At 43.6% G+C, this 24863-nt stretch overlaps 1 protein-coding gene across 1 annotated transcript; it reads left to right on the top strand.

Annotated features, from left to right (window-relative positions):
• Window positions 1–462: 462 nt before the first annotated feature.
• Window positions 463–14659, top strand: ADRA1A (adrenoceptor alpha 1A). Its single transcript, XM_008935655.1, has 2 exons — window positions 463–1345; window positions 14148–14659. The coding sequence occupies exons 1-2, from the start codon at window positions 463–465 to the stop codon at window positions 14657–14659; spliced, it is 1395 nt and encodes a 464-aa protein (XP_008933903.1).
• Window positions 14660–24863: the final 10204 nt, after the last annotated feature.

The raw sequence follows: 24863 nt of genomic DNA, 5'->3' as shown, positions 1-24863 counted from the left end.
AAAGCATCAGTGATTTCCTCATGGGAGAAAAAAACCTGAGGCCCTTTTGAATTTTTATGTTACATAAATATTGAATCTTCCCAAAAAGAGAGGAATTTTTTTAACCTGCAATATTTAACTTCCAATATTTCTCATCACCTAATCATGGAAAATGGGATAAATAGCCTCAGTTTTGTGTAGCCTCACTTCTGCACCCCAAGAAAAATGCAAAAGGAGTTAAATTTGACTTGGAAATGGTGCCTATTAACTGTGCTAGCATGGTAAAAACTTAGGGAGAAAGGTAGATTTTTCTAGTATGTTCCTGGATCCTTCTCATTGTTCCTGGTGCTGCACTTCTAAGATGTTCCTAAAAACACTTTTCCTCAAAGCCAGGCAAATGTTGAGAACTGATCTCCTCACTCTTTCTACCTGAAAAGGGAGTGAAGTACCACAGCCTCGTATGAACGTTGTCAGCCACTCACCATGGCCTTCCTCCCTGGGAACTCCTCCGACTGCTCCAACTGCACCCACCCTGTGGGGCCTGTGAACATTTCAAAGGCCATTTTACTAGGTGTTATTCTAGGGGGGCTGATAGTTTTTGGGGTTTTGGGTAATATTCTGGTTATCCTCTCTGTAGCCTGCCACAGACATCTTCAGAGTGTTACCCACTATTACATTATTAACCTGGCTGTAGCTGACCTCCTCTTGACTTCCACTGTCCTGCCCTTCTCAGCGACTATGGAGATTTTGGGCTACTGGGCCTTTGGGAGAATCTTCTGCAACATCTGGGCAGCTGTTGATGTCCTTTGCTGCACTGCTTCCATTATGAGCCTCTGCATCATCTCCATAGACAGATACATCGGGGTGAGCTACCCGCTGAGGTACCCCAGCATAGTGACAGAGAAGAGAGGCCTCCTGGCACTGCTGTGTGTTTGGGCACTGTCTCTGGTGATCTCCATCGGGCCCCTTTTTGGCTGGAAGGAACCAGCACCAGAAGATGAGACCATCTGTCAAATCACCGAGGAGCCTGGCTACGTGTTGTTCTCTGCTCTGGGCTCCTTCTACCTCCCCCTGACTATTATCTTGGTGATGTATTGCCGAGTGTATGTAGTAGCCAAAAGGGAAAACAAAGGTCTGACTTCTGGTCTGAAGACAGAGAGATCCCATTCTGAAGAGGTGACCCTACGGATCCACCGCAAAAACGCCCCCGAGGCGAGCGGAGCAGCATCCAACCCCAAGAGCAAGCACCACTTCTCAGTGAGGCTCCTCAAGTTCTCCAGGGAGAAGAAAGCTGCCAAGACCCTGGGAATAGTTGTGGGATGCTTCGTTCTCTGCTGGCTTCCATTTTTTGTAGTAATGCCTCTGGGTAAGTAAAACAAAACCCCTCTGACCTTGTACAGGGCCTTCCTCATGGTAATGTTGACCAGAAAAGCTTTGAGAGAATCATTTCCTGCTGGAAGGCTGTCAAAATCAAAACATTCACCAGCACAAAATGGTGAATGTGGAGAAAAAGAAATGGAAGTTTCAAATGAAACAAAACCTCTCTGCTTCAAAAAGCAGCATAACATCCTGAAAATAACAGGAAAGATTTGGTAGCCTTTCTGTGCAGAACCAGGGCTGTTACTCCTGACCAGCCCTGCTATAGGAACATCTTCAGGAGGGTGTGTGTTTATATCCAAGTTTGCAGCCAGTCCTTCAGGTGATACAAATATGCAAAAAGGTCAAAATACAAATGCACTCAGGGGCAAAGTAGCTGTTCCCAGACTTGGGGCCAGATCCCCTGGAGTGCTCAACAGCTCCCACTAAAAGGAAAAAAAGAAATCAGCTTCCTATCAGGAAATTCACACTAGGAGGTACCATCCTCCAAATAAATGTTGTATTTTTTTAATAAACCGTATGACCAGTCAGAAAAGAGCAGTGAGGATCCTTCCAACTGATTTTCTACTTCCCTGCCTTGCTTTTATTATGGAAACCCACTGAGCCCACTGGCCAAACACTGGCTTCAACCATCATGCTGAATATGAATAATTATTCACCAGCTGTAATTCTAAAGGGGAGGAAAGTTGGGGATTTGCTCTGCTTTGCTATCACTGAAATAGAAAGTAGTAATTAGAATTTTAATTAAACCTTGCTCTGTCAACTTGGATGCAATTTTGGGATTTAAAAGCAGAATACTAATTTCATACCTATATCTGAGGGTGCTCCATGAGTGGCACGTCACACTGAAGTTTGCCCTGCAACAGCTGGACTAAATAACAGGTTTTGAAATATAGAACCTTAAATCTGTGACTTTCTCAATTTCAATAGTTTTTCCTCACAGAAAGGGCTTGTGTTGGATAGAAAAATTAAAGTAAGATGTGTTCAAGTGTTAGCTAGTCACAGAACAATGTGGACAATTAAGAAAAAGAAAAAACAGCCTTACCCAAATATGAAAAGAAAGATTTGGGGATTTGCCTTTTAATTTTTCTTTTTTTAAGCTCTTATAAAAAGGTGTTCTTTTTCAATTAGCCTCTACTGGATTTACCAAGTTTACCAGCTTGCTTCATAGAAACCTGTTGATAATGTTGTCACGTGAAAAATCAAAAAATATAAAAACTTTCCTCTGGGTCAATACTGGGAAGTGAGGAATAAGAGATGATGCAGATGTTTCATAAGGAGGAGCCCTGAAAGTCCTGGCTCTGCTGTCCAGGATGTCAGCTTGTTGGAATGCTGGTTGCCAAGATGTCCGAAACATACCCAAAAAGGGTTTGTGAGGACACATTAAACACACTTCTTTTCATCTGCAAATGTGGTTGCCCACACATAGCTGTTGTTAATTACTGTGCTTTGGATCTAAGAAACTTTCTGGGCTCAAGAGTGGCTTTGCCTCTTTCTTTGATTCTGTATAAGGAAACTTTCCTGAGCTTAGTTTCCCTATCTTTGTGGGGTTACTGTGTTATTTTTAAAGCCTGTAATAAGTCTTTCAAAGCCTAATTGCTATTTTTGTTTAAAGACAAAACACTATTAAACAGAAAAGTGGCACAGAAACCAAGAAGAGACACCCTGGGGCAGGCTGTCCCACCCAGAGATGGTGGCACGTGGCACTCCACCTATACCACGCAGAACACCTTCCAAAAGGCAGTCACCACCTCCAGAGCTGTTCTGCAGACAGGTAAAGGTGGGCACAGGGAGGCAAGGTGATCCAGGCAGGATCCCACAGCAGAGCAGTAGCAGAGGCTTCTCAGATGCACAGAATTCCATTGCTGAAACCCTTGGCAGCTGTGGAGCTCACAGCACAGCCAGCTGGGCAACAAGAACTCTGCGGTGTAGAGGACCAGCTCTACAGCTTTACAGCCATGGGGCAGACCTAGGAATGGTCCCATCAGCCAGGCTGCCCGTGAGAAAGTCATTCTTAAACCATGCTGCACAAACAGGCAGGTGCTCACTCCTCTGCAGCAGAGGCTTTCTCTTCTGCACCACTTAATCACCACATTCCCAACTGCTAGCCAAGTGACTTCAGCTTCTCCACCATTTAACATCCCCTCATGTTAATTCACACACCAAGAAGAGCTTTAAAAGCTTTTCAGTGCTGACCTTCACATTTCACCCCATGCTTGGCACCGTTCTCAGAACAGAACTGCATAAAGCACTCTACTCTCAGAGCTGGGAGGAGCACAAGCCAGGTGCCATGAACAGGGGAGCACACCACATGCAGTCCTCTACATGAGCAGCAATACATTGGTCTACCAAAGGAATTAAGATCTACAATCTAGCTGGGAGGGCCAGCAGGTGAGAGAGCTCCTTTTGTGTTTCCTACATTAGTCAAAACCTTCTTACCACCAAGTTTCTTTTTACCAAGTGAGCTATAAAGTGAAACCCTGCTTCCCTTCCCAAGGTTCTTCAAGATCTTCTCTATTGTTTTGCCAAAGTTCTGTAAAATCTTGGTGCAGGGAAGTCCTGAAGTAAGCAATACTGTTTTTCAAATTGGAGCAACCATATTCTCCTAGGGACCAACAAACCATGACTACTTGAAGCTGAACTAGAAAGCTGAGAACAGGCTCCTGGAGGGACTTGAATGTCAAGGAGTAGCAACAGCAGGGCTGCTCCAGGAGGGAGGACAACCCAGGAAGAAAGGGTGACAACAGCACAGACAGGAGCCACACCCTCCCCAAAAGCACATGCTCAACATACCTGAGCAGAAGCAGAGAGAGGTGATGTCTATGAGTTCAGCCAACAGTCCACTGATCACCAAACAAGGCCAGGAAAGAAGAAGCCTGAGTCCATCTACCCCCTTTAGAGAGGGTTAAGAAGAGAAGCCTGACCTTACGTGCAGCTCCCAGACCAATGAGCAGAGGTTCTGTGGCTAGAGGCCACAGCTGAGGCTCATCTAGGCAGTTAAGGCTTGTTGGGCTCCAGCCCTCTGCAACAACGAACACATGGCATATTTCTTCTAGTTCTGTTCTTTGTTTTGCTCTTGCAGTTGCTAGAAAGGGATGTAGACAGATATAGAAAGATATACTCAGAGCTAGAAGAGTCCAGAAATTCAGTGCATGCCCACAGTGGTGTTACTTCATCCTCTGCATCACCTTAGAAAGTGGTGGCAGCTGCCAGAGCAGACCTTTCACTCTGCCTTAGCTGGAAGACACTTATGGGCTGCTCTGGGAATTTTTCAGGTGGTTTATTTTCAACAACATAGAGGACAGTGCTTGGAGGTATTTTGAGGTGAAACATGCACAAAATGGTTTGAAAAAAGAAAAAGGGCTGGGATATGACAAAAAGAGTCCTAAGTTGGGATTGATGGTTCATCTTAACAAGCCCTCAGAGGCAAGCAAACTCACAGAGCTTTGTTTGCTGTGTGCTTTCCGTGGTGAGCTAGCTTAAATCTATCCAGCTGTAGGTGTGTTCAGAAGCAGAAAGAAGAAAAAAGGGAAAGTCTGAGTCAGGACATCACAGGGGGGGGAAAAAATTGAGATTACTTAAACTGGTCAAGGGAGAGAAAGGCTTTTAGCATTTGTCAATCATTCTCATGATGAAGAGAGCAGAAAGGAGGGTATGCTGGAGGGTATTTGTAGTTGTAGTAAAGTAGTAAATTAGTTTTGTGAGCTGACACAAACACTGTCAAAGGAATCCTCTAATCCTGACTATGAGCCTGTCTGCAGCTGGTTTCTAATGCCTGCTTTGTGGTTGCTCTTTAAATGGACTCAAAGAGAACAGCTCCCTTCTTTCACTAGAGGTAAACCAGAAAAATAAAACGTAGTTTTCTACCTCTACCAGTGATGCAATATCTCAGGAGGTCACAAGGTGTGGAGTGGGAACTCACACCAACATCTAGAGGTGGGTGGATTTATCCCTGTGCTCTCCTGTGAGGTTTGCATTTGTTGTGTATCTTAACAATGGCACCTTGCTTGGGTTCCAGGGGTGTGACTTTGTACCCTCTACTCAGCTGCAAACTGGAAACATTTTTGGAAGCAAAAGGTGGCCAGACACAACAGAAAAAGTGCAGTTGTTTGTGTGTTATTAGATAAATTAATTTATCTTAATCGTGTTACTAAGGAGTGATTGAGCTGTCCTCCTCTGTGCTGCAGTGCTGGGACAACACAGCACTTCCATCTTGTCTCTTGGGGTACAGTATCTCCCAAAGGTTGTGCTTCAAGGGCCCATCTGATTTTTGGTACCAGTCAAAAACATCAGGTACAGCTTTAAGGCCTCTTGCTCTTTTCAAGATCACCTGAGTCACGATTCAATGTGTTCTCCTACCAGAGCATGTTCAGATCAACTGCCACAGTTTCTGGATAAGCCATCCTGGGTCCTGCCCACTTATTGTCCAAAAAACTGGGCTTGGGCATGTTCCTTCCTCATTGTGAACCACAACACAACAGAGTCAGGTCAGGGAAATAAAACCAGAGGCTCTGCTTCACCTCTATCTTATCACAGCAGGAGTTCAAAGACCTGCTACTGTCTGAAGTTTATACCCTGCCATTCACTCTGTTCCCCCTCCCGCCTCCTGCAGCCAGCAAAGTCTGGGAAAACCATTTCTGAGAAACACACATGGCTCCAAGTGGTGTGAGATTCTGCGAGCAGTTTAAATTGTTTTTAAGGGTTTTTGGAGGGCTGGGAACCCTCAGGAACAGGTTAGATGTAGGTGGTGGGAAGAAAGTCACCAATTTCCTGCAGAATCAAGACAATTTTGATAGGTAATTTTGTCTTATGCTGTGAAGACAGTGAGAAAGTGTTTACGGGATGGGAGGATAAATAAGTTTGCTGATAAGGAAAATGAGGAAGAGAAAGCAAAAGTTCTCCTGGGAAGCTGAACTGTGTAGGATTGCACCAGCCATCCAGGGAATCACCATCCTGGCGCTTCCCCATACAGAAGGTAAATAGCTCAGCTCCTCAGGAATCACCTCTTTTCTTCTGTAGAACTGGATAAACGTTCTCATGGTAGTAAATATAAGCACGGGATCCTCCTGTCCCTCCTCCAGCTTCATCTGGAGAGCAGAGAGGAAGGCAAGCAGCCCTTGCACTCCCTCGACATCATCATGGTTGGGTTGTCCAGAGATTCAGAGAAACGAGGATCTGAATCTCCTTTCTTTTCATGGTTCAGCTGATAATAATACCACAAAGTAAAATGAATAAACACTGTGACAACATAACCCTCAACATAGTTTTCATATCAGAAGATGCTGAACTCCAGCCATGGAGGCAACATTCAGAGCTAGCTTCCCCACATTACTATTTCAGCAACAAAAACTAAAAAAGAAAGAATGGGGAAAATAAACCCAGCCCAGAATAAAGCCCCAGCTCATTCTCTGGATCACAGGTCAGGGAGAAGGTCCCTTGAGTCGTGGAGCACAAGTGTGTGTGTTAAGCCATTGGATGTGGAGTAAATAAGCCCTGAAGATAAATAGCCAAGATAATTCCTTGGCAGGTTGTTGGGGTTTGGGTTTATTTTTTTATTCACAAGGGGTATTTTTTATCAACGCGGTCTGGAAAGGCTTTGTGAGTCTAGGCTGATAACTCAGCTCCACTGAAGCCAATGGCAAAGATCCTGCTGACACCCCTGTAGCCAACGTTTCTCCACCATCACCAAGTCCTGAAACCTTGTGTCCCACTTACTCATAGCACAGCAAAGCAGCAGCAGGAACTGGGGGTATGAATAATAACCATTTACGCTGAAAACAGGGGAGAGAAAGTAGACTCAGTTGTGCTGTTTCGTGATTCATTTCTGTGGCTCTCCTGCATGCACTGCCTGTCAAAGAAGGTTTGTCCTTGTCCCCAAAACGTTCCTGCTTTGTGTAGTCACCACTTTCCAGTCCCTGGAGGAAATGAACCAAGAATGTAATTTTTCAGTCACTCTTAAGCGTCGTGGTGCAATTTAGGATTTGTTAGTGATTGAAAGGTGATGAGTGGTTCCCCCATCCCACCCAGCAAACGTCAGGATTTGCCTTCAATTTGGATCCACGAGGGAGAGAAACTCAGTTTATGCCAAAGAAGATAATTCCTGTATTGTTAACCTCAAGGACTCCAAAATCACGACCACCAACCACACGATGACAAACTCGTGAGACAGGCTGAGACAGACTCATCTTTTCAAACTTGGTTTTCTTTTTGTTTTTTAAATTGTTAAAAGAAAGCTAAGGTTTTGTGCTAAGTGCGTGATTCTGAGAGCAATGGCTTCGGGACGGAGATCAAACATCTTAAAAATGTGAGCAACAAGATCCAGAATCACTCCACGGCAGGAACAGCATGGGAGCTGGGATTTCAACGACAATGAAACTGATTTGTAAAACAATGTGATGATTTGGGTTTACATGGGCAACAAAACCTCAGTTTACCTTCCCATGGTTTTTTATCAGCTTTCTAAATCTGCAACTGCGCGCAGTGAATCTGCAAATAGTCGCTGAGACGTTTGCTCTTTGCCAGAAATATCATCCATCATAAGTGGGTACAATATGAAACAGAGCATAAATTAGGGCTGGAAAAAAATCCAGATAATCAGAGCACTATTCCCAGGCTGACCCATTCCTGTAGCCTGTCCTTTCCACCTCTCACCTGCATCCAAACACCCACAACCTCCTGATGCCCCAGAGATCTCAGTTCAGGCCATTATAGAAAGAGGAGCAAGAGTTTGTTTCTCTTTACATCTCTTCATTAAGGGTCGGGGATATCTAGGCAGAAAGTCTCTCTCATTTTTCTCCTGAATAAATCACAATAGCCCAGGCCCTGGGAGTGGTATGGCTGCAAACATGCAGGGCTTGTCAGAGGCAGGTTTTCCCCTTCCTCACCTCTCTAACTCCTGTTCTGCATTGGTTCCATGGAAGCAGCAGAAGCATTTGCTCCTATTCAAGAGTTCTTTGATCCCATTTTTTGTTCCCACAGAAAGGACTTTCCGTGAGGGAGCAGCAGAGTGAGACGTGCAGGGAGAGCACACATGTACAGGGTGCAGCTGCTGCTCCTCTGCAGCAACACACAGATATACATACAAGTATAAAAATACATACACTTCCCAGCTGGGGCTTTGTGTTCTGGCCCGAGGCACAGTATAGAATGCCAGTCTTATGGAATAAAGTTCAGTGCTAACGTTGAGGTTGGGAACACAAGATGTAACTCATTTGTCACTGTTTGTAGAGCAGATTGCCCCAGGAGACATCAAGGGTGCCCCTGGTACAGGGCTAATCCGTGTGGGGACATTGGGGCTCTTCTGGCCTTCATCCTCTGGGTCTTTTGGCAATTGCTTTGGAATAGCTGCTGCCTTCTAGCTTGACCCCTTTAGGGCTGATCCCAGGACCTGAGTTGCAAACTTTGCCTCCTTGTAAACCAGACCACTATCCCTGTTCCCAGTTTGCTGGGAGCACAAGGCATATTTCCCATATGTCAGAGATGCCAGGAGCTTTGACTCCTGTGCGAGGTTTAAAATGGTACTTATCATTCCCTCAGACACTTCAAGCCCTGATAACAGGACACTAACAAATACTTGCTCACAAGGTGTTTTTCAGGTTATTGCTGGTCCCTCATCACCCAGGGGTACAGCCACGGTCTCACCCACACACCAGTGGTGGCCACCCACCCCTGCTCCCTTTTCCTGGGCTCCAACTCAGCCACCAGATTCATGCCATACAACATAAAAATGGGAGGAAAGTAGAGAACCCAAACAGAGCTGCAAGACTGAGTAGTGGAGATGGATTTTTAACACCACGATGTGTCCATGGGTCATAAAAATGTATGGGATCTTATTCCCATGGTGCTGACAGACTAGAGAGAGTAAACAACACAATTTTCTGTAGTCTGGCAGCTTCTCAATCCCTCTTTGCTGTCCATCAGTGAAACGATGCACGGCATCAGCACTGGGTTTTAAACAACCTATAATCAAGCAGCTCTGTAACTTCTGACAAATGACAAAGTCAAATTACATCTTTGTGACTGAATTGGCACTTACTCACCAGGAGGTGCGCGGAGAACTTATCTCTCAGATCTGAAGAAACTTCAACTATGACAAACAGGAAAATAAAGGATGAGGAAAGGGAATGCAATCGTGACATTTTCAGGAGTGAGTGATGAAATACTTAATGGCAAAGGATCTCAGGAGGCTAATGGTACATTTTATTTTATTTTATTTTTGTATAACAAGGACTGACTTGCACTACAGACACTTAAGAGCTCTCAACCTTTTGAAAGCAAAGCAGGAATTCAAGCATCCTTCAGTCAATGTACAATTCAGAGGCATTAAAAGATCAGTTGATGTTTCCTTTGCTGTCCTTCTGGCAGAGACTGCAGGGAGACAAAGGAAGACAAAGTCTCTAAACTGTAATCAAGTTTGCCACTATTTTGCCATAAAAACCATTTTATTCCTGACAGTGTACCAGGGAAGACATTAAGGCCTGTGAATAAGACAGAGAATTGGTTTTAAGAAAGAAAGAAGGAAAACTTTTCACTTCTCAGCTGTTGCTCACTACCCAGCTCCATGAGAGGGTACCTGGTTGGCAGCACTGAATGAATCTAATCTCACCTAGCCTAGAGGAAGAGAAATGGAAAAGCTCACCCTGGAGAATGAGGTGCTCTAATAATTCTGTTTCCTCAGTCCTGGCCTGGAGTAGGCAAGTGTCCAAAATCAGTGGACACTAATTGGCAGCTCTCAAGGAGGCAAGGATTAAATGGACATGGACCCTGAACTGCTCACCCCAGATCCACCTGGTTTCCTATGCAGGAAACAGTCTCATACTGTACACCCTGAAGATGAGAGCATTTGCCACTCTGCTTTCTTCTTTAATCTCATGACTAATTGCAGCCACTCTTCTAAAAAAAACCCCAAAGCCTGTGCTTTATTTCTACTTGGAGCTCACCTGACTTGAGCTGCTCACCACTGCCCATTTCAAAGTTTCAGCACATTGAACAAAACTTTATCTCCAGGCTTAGCAGCACTGTTAGAAAGTGATTCCCACTTGCTAGCAGCTACATCAGCCACTGATATCAATCATGACAGCAGCATGACTGAATGTTAAAGACCTGGGAGAAAAGAACACACTCTGCAAGGACTCAGAGAAGATGATGTTTTTTCCCTTTTGCCAGATTATAGCCAACGGAAAAGATTAGGGGAAGTCTCTGACCTACAGAGGTAACTGGGGGTTTGCAATAGCAGGGCATTGCTTTCTGTGCCCCTCTGAAGAGGACAGCACACCTATACAGGCACTAAACAAATGCTGGCATGTCAATAGTTCCTCACAGCAGTCCTGCAACATACAGAAGGATTTTATTATGTAGGCAGAGAAGATGTGGGAGGTGAAATAGTTTTTTGCACCCTAGAGACGCTGATGTTGATCCGTATTGCTCTGGAAGTTGAACAAGCTGTTGGCATAAGTAAGGAGAGGGTCCAAATAATTTCTACTTCGATTTTGCATCTCGCTCTGTTACATATTTGGCCCATTGATTCTCAATTCCAGCCTCAACCTTTTCAAGATGCTACTGACAATGTTTCTGCCTATTGACGTTTTTACTGTTTCATTCACAGGGCAACACACAATTATAATTAAAGCCTGGAGACAGAGCTTTAGCAGGTCTTAAATTCTGAAACATCACTGGCTGGCACAACCAAATGCAGAGCAGAGCACAGCTACTGCCCTGAAGCCCAAGTTGTACCTACCACTGGCAAGAAAGGGTTAAAGACACATGGTGGAGTCTGCAGAGAGCAAAGTTTTAATGCTGTCTTGTTTGCTATTCACTGTGTGTTCTTCCAAGGCAACAAGTTTCTACACTGATGAACCAAAAAAATGTTACATTAATAAATTAGCATGCAGATCCCCAACCCAAAAAAAGAGCAGGAGACAGACTCTGACACTGGCTATTTTCTATTTTTAACGGCCTTTGGCAAGGCACTAGCATTCCATTTAGAGTGAGCCAGGAGTTGCAGCAAACAGGAATTGTTATTGTTTACCCATTTTTACACTCAGCCTCACACAGCTGATTCCCTAAACTGAGATTTGTTTCACCTTTTGTCTTAACACAGAATGGGAAAGCAGTAGATAGGCTGCAATTAAATGAGGAAAGAAAGAAAAAATTGAGTGTGATTTGGGCATTTAGAAGCTTTTCGTTATTTTTCATCTGCCAATGACTTCAGCCAGGAAGTTCTTTGAGGACATTATTTAGTTGTTTTTCACTAAAGGAAAGCAGTGTTCATTTTCTGAGAAAAATTCTAGGTCGTGGATGTGCCTGCTCACTTGTGCTTGGCTGCAAAACAGCGTTTGCTTTCCTTAGCACAACATTTTGGTCTTAAAAACTGGTTGATATTGCAACTAATATTGGAACTGGTCTACCTAGCTAGCTTAGAGCTCTCCTTTCTCTGCTGCCCCACCATACACCAGATGGCCTGGGCTTAGAATCACTGAATGTACTGGGTTGGGAGGGACCTCCAGAGGTCATCCCTGCAATAAGTAGGGACTTCTCCAACTAGGTCACACTGCTTATAGAAGCTGGGTGACCTCTCTAGAGTTAGGTGATCTCTGTAGACTTGACCTCTCTCAAGTCAGAGACAACCAACAGGCTTCTCATCCTGCCACATCTCCAGCTCCTTCCCTGGCAGCAGCATGTGCTCTGGGCCCATCAGCTCTGCTCAGGGGCAAGGACCTGGTGCCATGGCAAGGAGACATTGCTCCACGTTTCACAGCAGAGACCGTGTTCAGCAGAAGGAGCAAATCATCCATCACGCTGCACTATTTATGTCCCTGCTTCAGGAAATATTTTGATACATTCTCACACAGGCAAAAGCACCCTGAGAATTCCTCGCTGGCTGCGGCTGCTTGAAAGCGTTCACTGCACTTGCTGGAGCTGTTTGACAGAGATGGGTAGGAAAGGACCCAAAGGGAAGTTCAGCAGCTCTCAGAGTTGCACTAGGATGCTCTCTGATGGCATTATTACCTCGTTCTCAGTCAGGGGAGGGCCGAGGAGCAGACCAGTCCCTGCAAAGGAGCTGCTCACAGACCTAGTTAAGCTGCAGAGGGTGAAAAACCTATCGATGCACGACCCCTCCACAGTCTCTTCCAACGTGCACAGGCTCATGGTTTGTCCAGGGGGAAGCAGGAGACAAGCATTTGTCAGGGCTAAAAGCTCTGTTTACTATCAGCTTGGCTTTAAAGTCCAAAACAAGCCAATTAAGTTTTGTGGGAAATGATTTTTCTTTCTATGCCCAAACTAATTACTGACACTGGTATGATAGAACCACTTTTTTTTTCCCCTCTTTCTTTTAAAAGAGGTGAAACTGCCTTTCACCTTGACAACATGTGGCAAATACTTTTCTTCTGCTCTGGCTCCAAATTTAATTTGCAACACTTGTCTTAGAAGTGCTGTTATCACTTATTTCCATCCTAGCACTGTACCAAGTTTAGTGCTCTGGTTCATGCACATTCGGACAATATTGGTTTTATTTCTAAGCAAAAAGAAGGACCAAATAAAAGAATTACAGAATCTGGTCACAATGGCCATTTTCCAGTTGCATTCGGGCAAAGCAACAATTTTCAAGACAATTCTCTGTAAGCAGCAGTGTTGACTCTTTGATGGCCTAACTACACCTCTGTAGTTTTATAAAACCACCTCTCCATGAATAACACTCTTAAGGATTTACTGAAATCCTATTCAAATCATTTAAAGCTGAAAACTTGCTTACACAAGCAGCAAGGAGCTTAAGTCATAGTTAAACAAAACCCTGAAGTTTTGGCATTAGAAAAATATTCCCAAGATTTTAAATCAGCAGATAACTCATAATTAAATCCTATGTTACCATAGATCATAATCTATTTTTAAAAAACATTAGTGGCAATGCTGTTTAATTTTCAGTTTGGATCACTTGTAGTTGACTGTTGCTGTGCCAAGACAGTGAGGACTAATAAATGCAGCTTATGGCTCTGTCACTGATATGCTGAACAAGCTTTGTCAAAAGAGTTCAGATTTTTTGTATGTTTGCCTGCCTTCTGGAGAATAAAAAGTTTTTATTTGAGTTTTTAAGCTTCCCTTACTAAGAAGCCATCTAAGGTCTTGCTCTTTGAATTGCCTCTGGGAGGTAACCTTGCAAGTATATTCAGTATGTATCTGTATAACAGCTTCCCACAAGCCTCTCCAGTGTTCATGGATGCAAGAAGAAACCTCTCCTTTAACTTTTTTTAATTTTAGATGCGTTCTGTGAGACAGAAAAACGTGGAGAGTTACATTTTCTAACGGGAAAACGAGTGGCCAATAGTTTATAATTTTAAAGACTTCTAGCTAGAACACAGTCCACTCAGCATTCTTGCTTTTCTCTTACTCTGACTTCTGAAGTGGTGCCATTTTCTTGCCGTTTGAAACCTCTTTTGATGCAGTCCCAGGTATGACTATTATTTGGATAACTAATCCTGAATTAGGTGTCCCAGATGAAGTAATTTTCTTCTATCACTTCTATCAGTCCTCTTGCTCCTCTTGGCTGTACGTGGGAATACAAGGCCTGTATAATTAAGTAGGTGTCCTGAACTGCTTTCTGATAGAACATCCATGTAACCATATGACACCACACATTCTGAAAGACTTATTCCTGCAGGAATTAGATGTTGAGTCATAAATTTTCCAAGACAAAACAGAATCTTATTTATTTTTTTTCCAGTGTTTAAGTTTCTTTGGTTACCTGCAATTCCTCACTGCCTCTGCCTTAACACTCTGTGTATTTTCCATTTTAGGTTCTTTCTTTCCTGCAATCAAACCCCCGGACACACTTTTTAAAATAACATTTTGGCTTGGATATTTAAACAGCTGCATCAACCCCATCATCTATCCCTGCTCAAGTCAGGAGTTTAAGAAAGCGTTCCAAAACGTCCTGAGAGCCCAGTGCCTCCCAAGGAAACAAGCAGCAAAGAAGCAATCTCCAAGCTTCAACCTCAACCACCCCACCAGCCAAAGCATGGAGAGTGGCAAAGGTGTGGTCCGGATCCCCGTCGGCTCGGGAGAAACCTTCTACAAGATCTCCAAGTCGGATGGGGTCTGTGAGTGGAAGATATTCTCCGCTGTGCAAAGCATGCCTGCAAAAAATTCCGTTTCTAAAGACTGTGCTGCTGCCAAAGTGAAAAGCAAAGGTTTCCTCCAGGAATGCTGCTGTGCAGGCACCTCGGGGAACCTCGGCCGTGAAGGCTGTAAAGTGCCAACCATTAAAATCCACAGCATCTCCCTCAGCGACAGCGGGGAGGACGTCTGACGGGGCCGGGGGTGCCCAGCAGCACGGGCTGGCAACCCCACGGCTCTGCCCACGGGGTGCTGCCCCTCTCACTGGGAAGCAGAAGTAGATGCTACAATGGGGGAAAGGATCCAGGTGCAACAAAAAGCATACTGTAAAACAGGGCCAAAGCTTTTGAGGAGTGATGTCTCTGAGTGCTGGTAGCCTGAATCAAGTCCCTAAGAGACACTGAGTGGCTTCAGTGGTGGGCGAGCACCCTACGGTCTTCCGAGAGACTGGCGAGGGATTTGCCTGACATTTACAGGCTCTGTTTTCCACTCTGTTCCCATTTCAAAGTTCCTACTGCTCTGATTTAGGCACAATGGGGGAGAAAGAGCAAACTACAAAGACTCCATGCTGATTCCAGCATGGATACTTTCAGATAGAACACACTTAGAGCCATTTTGTGATTCTGCCCCCCCAAAAAAAAGTAAATAAAGTTAAGCTAAACCTCAATTCAACAGTCAGGAGAGCTGAGCTTGAGAGGCTCAGGTCTTGGGACAGTGTTTACAGATCTCTGCTTACTTTTCATTAAGGGACTGTGGACAAGAATGTTCTCCTACCGTGTCTTGCCTCTTTTGTTCACGTCCGGGTCCTGGCTTGGTAAGGTCCTACACGCCTTGTTGAAGAGAAGCAGCTCTTTGGATTTGCATCTTTCACTGGGCAGCCTCACTGGTCCTCATTTCTGGGCTGCACCAGATGCCACAAAGCCTTGTCCTCAACCTGTCAGGAAAGGCAGCAGCTCCAGCTCACAGGGCATAGCAAAATCATTCTCTTGGCTCTTGCCCTGCTTGGAGTCACCAAGTTTCACTTTGTGCTGAGGATTTCAGTAAACTCCACTGCCAGGTGGAACTTGATTCAGGTGGCTGTACTCCACCCAGCTTCAGCAACCAAACAGAACTTCTCTTTTTTTTTTCACAAGCAGCCTCAGAAATCTCCAAACCAACCAAATGAAAATATGCATGCGACTTAGGTTTGTTTGGAAGGTCTCTGCACTCTGATGCTGGTCTAACAAAATTCAAAACTAGCTAAGTCATGATCAAATAAGGCTCAAAGAGATCACTTTCACTCAGCTGTTTGTTTTCTTTCTTTGGAGTACAGCAGGGACCTGGTTAAAGACTCACTAATTCCTTGCTCAGGTGCTTGCTAGCCAGATCAGTGACACAGGCACTGGAAAAGCTGCAGACATTTTGCTGTGTCCCTCCCCAGAGTTCTGCCACATTCTTTTTCTGACTCCTTCAATATCAAGTTCCCTAAGCTCTCTGTGGGATCCTAGGTACCCTGGAGCCAGGAACTTTACCCTCATTCTGAGCAGTGGGAGCTAAGCACGTTGAATGGCTTAAGGACGTGCATCCCCATGAGAAAGGGCCCTCCCCTGGGAATTTGGGAGAAAAGCATTTGGAAGCATGTTATATTTTAATATAGCTAATCCAAATAAATAAATAAATGAGCTGTTCAGCATCTGGAAGAAACAGTGGGAGGAATTCTCTGTACAATATTAGAAATAAGCAGCTCTTGACATAACTTCTCCTGAGCCTGCCAAGTAAGAATGCAGCTTCTTGAAACAACACAAACTCACATCAGCTCCTGTGCTGAATATCAGCTGGCTTGAAGAGGGCAAGAGCTGGAGATAAGGTTAGTTTTCACAGAGCAGGGCCTTGAAAGGACACCTTGATATTTTTTATTAGGAATCATCATTTCTTCATCTCTCATTCAGTACTAAGTCCCCAATGTCAAAAGAAATTAAGCCTTCTGTGTCTTTTATTTATGCATAAAAGAGGTTTCTTTCCTTCTGCAATAGTGTTTGCTGTTAAACAGCTAGCTTTGCAGATTAGTTGAAGCAAAGTTATTTGCTCTTCTATATGAATGCTGCATAAGACAGATACAGAACGTCTCAAACAGGTTAAAATTAGAGAAGAATTCAAATCAAGTCCCTGGACCCAAACTCTTATTTATGTCCAAAACCATGCACTCACGGGCAGCTTATCCGTATCGTTATCCCATTTTTAGTTTAAATAAGAAGTCCACCCCACCCCCTAAAGCTTTTCCTGGGGGGTTTCGATGAAGTATAGAATTTGAAAGTAGAAGTGTCGAAAAATCCTGAAAAAAAATATTCTCATGGTACTTCAAGCCAAGACCAGAAGCAGGAAAGCTGGAAATGTCATAAGCAAGTCACATGAGACTCACGGCTGAGCTTTTCAGTCTCACGGGGTTCACATACATGAGCTGTTTGTTTGAACAAAACCTGAATGCTGAAACATTTTGGAAAACACCCATTAAATTGAGCAAAACTAGCAAGAGATAAAATCTTCACTGCACACAATTGCTGCCCAGTCCTACCTGTAAGCTCCTTTTATACCTTGAAGCAGGAAGGTCATTTGTGCCATCTCTCCTTTAGAGCTGGGCCATTTGTACAGGGTGTCTCCAGTACTTTTGGATTTGTTCAGTTTCATGGGATCAGGCAAGGAGCTGTTGTGGAGCTACACACAGGCTGCCACGAATGGATTGATCGTTTAACTCCAGAGCAATTCTGAAGTAGCCATGTAATCTGAAGCTCTAAGATGAGGATAAATAAGTCACCAGGCTGGTGGCAACACCTGGATGGACAGACATGGATAGTCATCTTCATGGCACAGCACCCCTGCTTGGGAGAGGCAGAGGTTAGAATAATGAAGTCTTGGTGGCATCTTCATCCTTTTTGTCTGTCATCAGATGCTAAAGGACTTTTTCCTGTTCAGTGGCTCTGAGAAGCACTCAGACCCCAGCACCTGGTCCCAGCCACACCTCTGCTGCTGTCACATTTGCCAGCAAAACCAAACACACCTTTTGTTTGGCTCACTTAGAGAATTTCTGCCTGAAAACTTCCCCGTTCCCTTGTTGCAAGCAGGGTCATAGGCACTTGTCTTCTTGATGGGCTTTTGGACTGACAAGTCTCAAAAACCATAGAAGAGCTCTAGGAAGAAAAAAAACCAAAACAGTACAGATTGGAGCAGGCCACATTTTTCTGTTATTTAAAGGGAACTTGGCACTGGTAAAAGCACTGCAGCCACAGAGGCTGAACAGATCTGTCTATCTAAAAAGCAGTAGCAGAACAAGACATTTCCCAGTGTGCTGCCATCTATCATCTCGTGTAAAATCTTTCTACGACCAGGACACTCGTGTGAAATACTGTAGGAGCAGGGAACAGAGAGCAGAAGGTGGTTAGATGGGAAGTAAGAACATAGTGGACTGCCATCATTTTCCCCCCCAAAGTCACACCCAGTGGGCCACAGTGACCTGTCAATTGAGATGTCCTGATCAAAATCTTTGAGGGACACAGCTGACATCCCACCACCCTCTCTGTTCAGTATTTTTGGTTGATAGAAACAGTCAAGATTTCCATCTTGAGCAGAGCAGATTGCCTCTGCTGCAAAGAGTTGAGAGCAAGACCATCATGTAGATGGCTTTTAATTTATACAGGTTGAGACTGAGCAGATGACCAGTCTCTCCCAGGGCAGGGAAAGTTCAGTGTTCCAGTTTCCACAGTTGTTAATTCAGATTTACTGTCTTATTTTTTTGAGGCTCCGTGTACTCTGTAAGATTATTCAAAATTCCAAATACTTAAGATCTTCCCACTATTCAAATAAATGCCTCCTCTTGGGGGCGTGTTTGTTTGTGTTGTTGTTGTTTTTAATTTTGCTCTGCCAAGTCCAAGGATAAATTATACATTGTGTAAATGTATTTCCTTTGCCAGACTTTAATGTCTTAAAAATCCATGGCACTGAAAAGAGAAAAGATTAAGCTAAGACTGTTTCTTGCTTTTCTACTCCTCAGAGTCAGCAAATGGATTTCACAAAGCTGCTTCAGTCTTCCTTGAAAAAAAAATTCCCTGCCTGACTTTTTCAGTTTTCTGAAAGGTAACAGTTATAGAGTGGAGCACTGTACACCAGCTGAAGTCAGTTAAAAAAAGATCTTGTTGTCTTACTGAAGTGGGGGTTGCTCAGTTCTGTGGCCTCCCGTTAACTAATGCTCATGTTCGAATGGGGGTTTATCAGTAACTCCCCTTTAAGATAAAGCTACTGAGGCACAGAGTGATTTGCTCAAGGAGGATTTCAGCTGCCTCATGTCAAATCCATGTTTGGTAATTAACTCTGTATCCTACCGAGTGATTCCTTTATCCTCTTCCCTGTCTTAATATTTTTTGGATAAGCAAGACAATGCTGAAAAGCAACTCAACAGGACAGGCTGTTGACACCAATTATTTCTGGGCGATTGCTTCCAACAACAGAGCCAAAGAGAAAAGCCAGTTGGTCTTCAAGATGTTGCACTAAGCTGAAGGCATATTTGGGACCTGCAGTACACAGTGTCATCGTTTGCCAGAAGGAAAAGGTCTCTAATAGCTCATGAGAGAACTGCTGTAATGAGGCAGCTTTGTGTCTCTGCTCTCTGCTTTCCTAACCCTTAATCGCCCTTCTGCCCAGAGCCTTTAAGTCACAAGCAGATCAGCCCTCAAGATGTTTCCCAAGAAGCCCAAGAGTCAGCTAGCACTTTCTAGGAACGAATCTGTCCAATATTTATTCTGTTTCTTGCCAATTTATAATGAGACTCACAGGGAGAAGGTTAGACTGTTTGGCCAGACAAATCCTGTCTTTTCCTATCACTGCACATAAGTAAACTAAACCTTCTCCATCTGTAAAAGGGAGCTAATCCATAAGTATAATCAACTACTTTTTGAAGGTATTCCCAAGCAGATGGTTTAATGTATGACAGTATTATGAAAATCCAAGGCCCTACTGAGATAGCTTGTAGTGCACTAAAATAAAGACCTTCCACCCAGCCTGGTAAGTGTAATTGAATCACTTATTCCCCAGGAGGAGATTAAACATTTGTATTAGGGATTCGAGGAAAATGTTATGCCTACAATGCAGAGCATGCTGCATATTTCTTATCCTGACAGAGAGAAAATAGCAAGTGTGAGCTAAAGGGGAATGAACTGCCAAAGAGGAGAGCTGGGTATTTCACCTAAGAAACAACACATCTTTCAGTTCCACACCACCACGAAAAACCCAGTTAATGGAGAATACTGCCTGTTACACTGAGCACAAGCCCAGGCTGAGAAATAACCTCTCCTTTAGCATCACAAGAACATTAAGACTTTTTTCAGACTCAAAAATACCTAAGTTTTTAATATCGAAAAGCAAAACTCATTTTCCAGTACTCATTACCTCCCACAAAACCTTCTTGCATTGACCAGAATTTCTTCTATGAGCTGAAAAAACTCGGTCCTTGTCGACCATTTTCTGAAGGGAGCAAACCTAGCCAGCATTTCAGCAGTTTTCCACTTAAAAAGCAATTCCACTCAGCTAACGATCCCAGCATCATTGTTTGGTGATACAAAATCTGTGCTGACTAGGGCTGAAAACTCCTTTCTACTGACTGTCATTACAGCTGGGGGAATTGTAAGGGAGTGGATTGGAGCTTTCTTTGCTTTGCCAGTCTTTGGATGCAAAAATGTTTTCTTTTTCTTCTGTCTGCTGCAGCACTTTGCCTGCATGTTGTACAAAAGTTTGGCTGCCAGTGGTTTTCAAAGATGTTTTCTGAACGTGTTATTCCAATGTCATTGTTTATCATGTGACACATTTGAACAGTCATGCTGGTCATTTTCCTGAACAAATCTGAATGTATATTGCTAGATGAACAAATAAATTATTGGGGGAAATGTGCACTTTGTGACATGTGAGCTGGGAGTCTGTCTGGTTTTTTTTCCCCAAAAAAACGTTTCTACAAATGTAGCCTCTCCCTTTCAACAAACATCTCAGGCAGAGGATCAAGTAGAGACTCCTACCAGTAGTGCTGATCTCAGTGGATTTTAGTGGGAGTAAGGTGCAAGGAAAATAAAGGAATCTGACCTGCATTTCTACTGTAAAAAGCTAAAGTTGAGGTTTTGAAATATTTTGAAAGGAGGTTGAAAAGTTCATTTGGGCCCCGGTTCCTCACCGTGCTTATTCAGTTTGCTTACAGTAAAACATCATCTCCCAGATGAAATCCAGCCCATTTTGCTGTATTCCTTATAAGCAAACAGGAAGGGAACAATCCCTGTCAACCCAAGAATGTAAATCCTCTTTGGGAAAGATGGTGCTGAATTATGATTTTCTGTGATTTATAAAGGGAGAACTGAGAGACAGAGAAGGAAAGACAGATTTCCAAAACAGCTGATACACTGGGAACCAAGAAAGCCTTGGCTGTGGTTATCACTGGTGAAACCCTTGAAAATGTCATCCTAGGGCTCAGGGAAACTCTGGGGAGAAAATATTATTAAACCCAAAACCAAAACAACCCAGTTACCCTCCTCCTGCTACAGGTCTGTTCTTCCTCTGGCTTCCAACATACCTTTGCCCTGTAGTATTTTGTCTTGCTATAGAGCCTGGGAGCTTCAGCCAAAGACTGAGATTTGGTCTTTAACCTTGCTTTAAAGAGAGAATACCCTTCTAAACTTAAAACTGCTGCAACTATAATCACTTAGAATACCTTTGTGGTCACTAGATTTTCTAGTCAGATAAAAGAAATAGAGTTATTTTTAATCAGTGGTAGGAAATGTGCAGTTTTGCTTGGCTTTATAATCTAAATTGAGTTCAGTTAAGATTAAGTAGGACTACATTAGTCTTTATGTGGTTATAGGTCCCTCCTCTGCCACAGGACACACTCCCTGGCCATGAACCCACCAGGTGAGGAGAGGAAGGAGTTACACCTTCTGACATATTGGATGAGGATGTTATTTTCCTAACCAGGTCATAGTTTTCTGACCTTGGGCAAGTCAATGCATTTACACTGTGTCTAAACTCCCCTCTGCTCAAGGGACATGACATATCCCAACTGTCCCAGGAATGTTGAGCCTCATAAAATGCCATCAATGATTCTGAAAAGCTGATATATGACAGGAAAAAAGTAAAACCTGCTGATGCATTTGTTCCATTTCATTACGAGCACATAAATTCAGCAAATTCTGCTCGTGCTTTTCCCATCTCCCCTTTCTGGTTCCTCAGAAGTCTTTGCTAGCTTCTCAGCAACTTCTGTCCTCTCAGTCTCATCAATAAACTGTCCCACTGCCTTTGTTGCAGACTTGTGCACTGGGCAAGGCAGGACAGAGTTCTGGCTGCTCAGCTAATGGCACAGTGAAGGAGAATCACTCAGCTGGTTCCTCTGCCTGTCTTAAACGTGAAGGCAAAAGGTAGAGCTCTTAAGAGAAAAAGAAACTTCCACTTTCCCCAGCTCTGTTCTACACATTCATTCCAACAATAACTTCTGTGCTCTGCAATACAAATAAGGTTTAAACAAATAATGTAAAACAAATCTCAGTTTTATGTGATCCATCAACAAATCCCAGAGTTCCTCTTGCTTTTCTTACCACCACAAGGTACACTTAGAGATCCCACAGCAGTTAGATACCCCAACTGCCATTCACGCAGGACACTTCAGTCAAGTGTCTCCAAGTGCTTTCAGAAACATTTCTTCTTTAAGCCTTTCCAACACAGAAATTGCATTACACATATCCCCTTAAAGGTTCCCAAGCTGTTTCATAAACTTTAACTTAATGTGACTTTAAGCTAACTCTATGAAAACGTGAAGTCATCCTCCACTGTGGTGTGAAAGGAAGCAGCTGGTTTAGTGTCTACACTGACACCACGCTATAGCTCTGAGAAGGAAACAGTTATTTCCTTCACCAGGGAGAACTTCAAGGGACATGCAAGTGGCAGAATATTGCTGCCCAAATATGACTTGGTCCAAAGCAACACAGTCAACACAATCTCATTTTTCTGGATGCAGTATTTAATAAAACATTGACGGGTGATGCTAATGGGACTGCTTCATCTCCCAGAGAATGCTAATGCTCAAGAATTATTGATTTTTTCTCATAAAGATTCAAGCCCTGCATGAAATTTTATGACAATTTTAACCATGGTCCCCTGCAAGATAAAAATCTTAGCGCTGAGGCTTTTGTTTTGTTAATCTAGCTGCAGGCAAAGGTCAAAGCAGTCAGGAGCTATACTGAGGTTCAAACACTCTTACAGTGAGAAGTGACACTCTGCTGGCAATTACGAGAGAAGCCAGAGCCAGAAAACATCCAAGGTTTCTCTTGGGTTTATTGGCCTAATGTTATCATAGTTCTTACAGTAAACTTCTGCTGTTCACTGAAGTGGTATTTGAGCCAGGCAGGTACTTGTTTAAATCCACTAGTTCACGTAATGCAATTACCAGCCCCTGATTTATATCAGAAAGCTGCAGAATTGACTGAATGACTTTGGGGAATGTTTTGTTTTTTTTTCTCCCCAGTATCAAGCCTATCCTGCAGATTTGTCCTGGGCGTGCAGCTGACATTATCCTTTGTATGAAGCAAATCGATTCAGAGCAGCTCTACGGACAGGCTACCAGTGATCTGTGGCTTCTGGCTTAGTTTATCACTGTAATGATTAGCTCCATAAGGGGCAGATTGCCAGATATAATCAGAAGTTGTCCTCTTGATAGACTAGTCTATCTCCCAGAGCAAGGAGAACCTACACAAAATGCATCAGATGAGAAATTCTGCATAAATATTTCTAAGAGTTTAACTAAATTCATGGCTCGGGCTTGTGTACAACAGAAGGGATGTAACAAATAAGAAGTGGGACTGAATTTCAGCTGAGGATCATACCCAAACATGCTTCCACACCAGAGCACACTACCTTTTACAGTTTGTTGTAATTAAGTGATCTGTTTTGTTTTCAAGAAAACACAGCACATGAGGGATGGAAGCTTTCTGGGTATTTTTTCTATTGCATTTTCTCCTTGACGTAATTTGGCAGAAAAGAGGAAAAAAAATAAAACAAACCTAGAAAAAAAATTGTCTCACATATCCAAAAAAGCAAAGGGTTGATCCCATTTCCCCTCAACCCAATTAAAAATATTTGCTGTAGCAGAACCAGCATTCCTTACCCATATTGAGCAGTCAGTCACCACGGATCCCTGGCAGCTCTGGCAGGACAGCCCATCAGTGGGCTACCCTGGGCTCCTTCACCTACAGCAGGAGTATCCCTGGTTACTGCCAGCCAAAGCTCAGGAAAGCAATTACCAGCACATCAGTGTCACAGGGGGGAAATTGTCCATTCCCCCTCAAGCACTGCCTGGATGTAAATCAGCAATACTGAATTCAGAAAAACGAGCAAGAAATATTTGCAGATCCAAGAGCACTGAGAGAGCCAAACTGATGGTCTCCAGGTGTCCTCCCAACAATAAAAGGGGAAAAGGCTCCTTTATATAATACTGAGTTGAGGATTACTTACCTGTTACTTATCAGTATAAACTCACCCCTTTCTTCATAGGGGGTAGAATATCACCTTCCAGACAAAGCCCTGAGACCTTGGCAACAACTTCACTGGATGTAAACCTGAGCACAATTGGATCTAACAAGTAATGAAATTAGCACAAGCAAAGGAGTCTCCAGACCTACATGTTTTATTCCCCACTTGGCTTGTGTGCAACACAGAAATAAAGGCCTGTGACATTCCTGGTAGTGACAAGACAGAATTCAAGTTCCCTGTGCATAGGAACGTGTTGGGTTCCCATTCACACTAAGGGAGCACACCTCCTTTGCAGCCTGGATAGCCAGACTACAGTGGTTGTGTCGCTCCTCCAGAGGGAAGGAAGCTGCTGGTGTAATGAAGGGAATGAAACCAACTCAGTACCACATTATCATCTGTGTGTATATATGTATTTATATATCTATCTATATGTGCACACATGCAGAGCCTGCCTAGCCTTAGCCCAGAGCACCTTGTTCAGTGTCTGAAGGCATTTCCACAGTTGAGACTGACTGAAAAAAGTGGGAGAAAAACCATAGTCTGCAAGGAGTAGGAACCTATCAGTTGACCTCAAGATTTATTTTAGGAACTCAAGCTCTGCATGAGCTTTATTTTCAAACAGGAGAACGTGCCCTGAACTTGTTGACCAAGAGTGAGAGCACATACCTGATCTTGCAGATTCCTCACTCGTTTCTTCACTCCTTCACGTATCTATTGCAAAGCACAGAGAAGAAAACCTTAGAGGGCTTCATTAAATAGCTCATTTGCTGCTTGTCCTCACTGGGAGCAGCCACATGCTCCCATTTGCACATGCTCTGGAGTTCTCCCTGCCCCCAACACACACCTGATTTCCCTCCCAGCAGCTGATCCCG

Source organism: Merops nubicus, unplaced genomic scaffold, assembly GCF_000691845.1.
Source record: "Merops nubicus isolate BGI_N331 unplaced genomic scaffold, ASM69184v1 scaffold6122, whole genome shotgun sequence".
NCBI classification, from domain to species: Eukaryota; Metazoa; Chordata; class Aves; order Coraciiformes; family Meropidae; genus Merops; species Merops nubicus.
This window is presented reverse-complemented; position numbering and strand designations above follow the sequence as displayed.